Source organism: Myotis lucifugus, unplaced genomic scaffold (assembly GCF_000147115.1).
Source record: "Myotis lucifugus unplaced genomic scaffold, Myoluc2.0 scaffold_482, whole genome shotgun sequence".
In the NCBI taxonomy this organism is placed as follows: Eukaryota; Metazoa; Chordata; class Mammalia; order Chiroptera; family Vespertilionidae; genus Myotis; species Myotis lucifugus.
In genome coordinates, this window is record NW_005871530.1 from 117,204 (window position 1) to 118,698 (window position 1,495).

The 1,495-nt window shown below is 67.6% G+C and overlaps 1 protein-coding gene across 1 annotated transcript in view; it reads left to right on the forward strand.

Annotated features, from left to right (window-relative positions):
• A1BG (alpha-1-B glycoprotein) overlaps positions 1-1,495 on the forward strand; it is a 10,304-nt gene that overhangs the window by 5,990 nt on the left and 2,819 nt on the right. Inside the window, 3 exon segments of the mRNA XM_023744708.1 lie at positions 1-47; positions 50-227; positions 335-643. Of these exon segments, the coding sequence (XP_023600476.1) occupies positions 1-47; positions 50-227; positions 335-643 (534 nt within the window).

Here is a 1,495-nt window from a genome sequence, read left to right on the forward strand (position 1 = left end):
TCCACCGGGCCGGCAACTACAGCTGCAGCTACCGCAACCCACGAAGGCCGGCGCCCCCTCTGAGCCCAGCGCCACTGTGACCATCGAGGACATGCGTGAGCCTGGGGGCCACCCGGAGGGCTTCCCGGGGGAGGCGGCTCCCGGAGGCCAGGGGAACTGCCTTTACCTGGACGCCCCTGCCCGGGCCTGGGTCTGGGAAACAGTGGCCCACGCGGTGCGGCGGGGAGGCCGCGGCTGCCGCAGGGCGGGCAGAGGGCTGGGGCTGGAGGCTGGGCCTCCCCAGGGAACAGGGGGTGGGGGACCCCAGCGCCCCAGCTGCCCTCCTGCCTTGCAGCCAGGCCGCCGCCGCCCCGGCTGAGCGTGGAGCGGGAGTCCGGGGAGTCCGCCGCCGTCCTGTTCGCGTCGAGCCCGCAGGTCTCGCTGAGATGCGTGGCGCCCGTGGAGGGCGTGGAGTTCCAGCTGCGGCGCGGGGACCGGGAGCTCCGGGTCACCAGCTGGGGCACCACCCCGGGCACCGTCAACTTCGAGCTGAAGTCCCTGAAGCCCGCGGACAGCGGCCTCTACACCTGCCGCTACCAGCTGCGCCGGGAGGACACGCCCTGGTCCCTGGACAGCGCGCCCGTGGAGCTGCTGCTGAGCGATGGTGAGCTGGGCGCTGCGCCCCGGGGGGCGGGGCGGGGGCGGGGCGCTCAGGGAAGCGGGGGGCACCCAGGGGAACGGGGTGGGGGGGGAGGACGCCCAGGGGAAGGGAGGGGCACGCCCCGGGGCCCCGCCTGTTTCCCAATGAGCTCGGCAACCTCGAGGCCTCGGGAGGAAGAGTCATTGAGTCAACACTCAAGTGTGGCGCTTGGCCAAGCAGGCGGCTCGCCACGTACCCGGGGACCCCCCGGCAGAGCAGACGCCACGAACGACAAGACAGGACTCCCTCCCCCGGTCTGTTCCTTTTATTTATTTTTTTTATTTTTTAAAAATATATTCTATTGATTTTTTACAGAGAGGAAGGGAGAGGGATGGAGAGTTAGAAACATCGATGAGAGAGAAACATCGATCAGCTGCCTCCTGCACACTCCCTAATGGGGATGTGCCCGCAACCAAGGTCCATGCCCTTGGCCGGAATCGAACCCGGGACCCTCCAGTCCGCAGGCCGACGCTCTATCCACTGAGCCAAACCGGTCAGAGCAGTTCCTTTTATTTTTATTTTCATTGACTTCAGAGAGGAAGGGAGAGGGAGAGGGAGAGGGAGAAACATCGATGATGAGAATCACTGATCCGCTGCCTCCTGCGCGCCCCGCTGGGGATGGAGCCCCGGGAATTGACCCTGTGGTCCCCTGGCTCCTGGGTTACAAACAGATGAACAAGGACGCGTGGAGGAGACCCAGCAGGAGGACGGACGGGAGGGTGGGCGTCCCGGACGGGCGGGCGGACTGTTCCCGACGGAGAGGGCTCGCTCCGCGGGGCCCGGACCCTCCCGCGCTCACCGGTCCTCCGGCCCCCC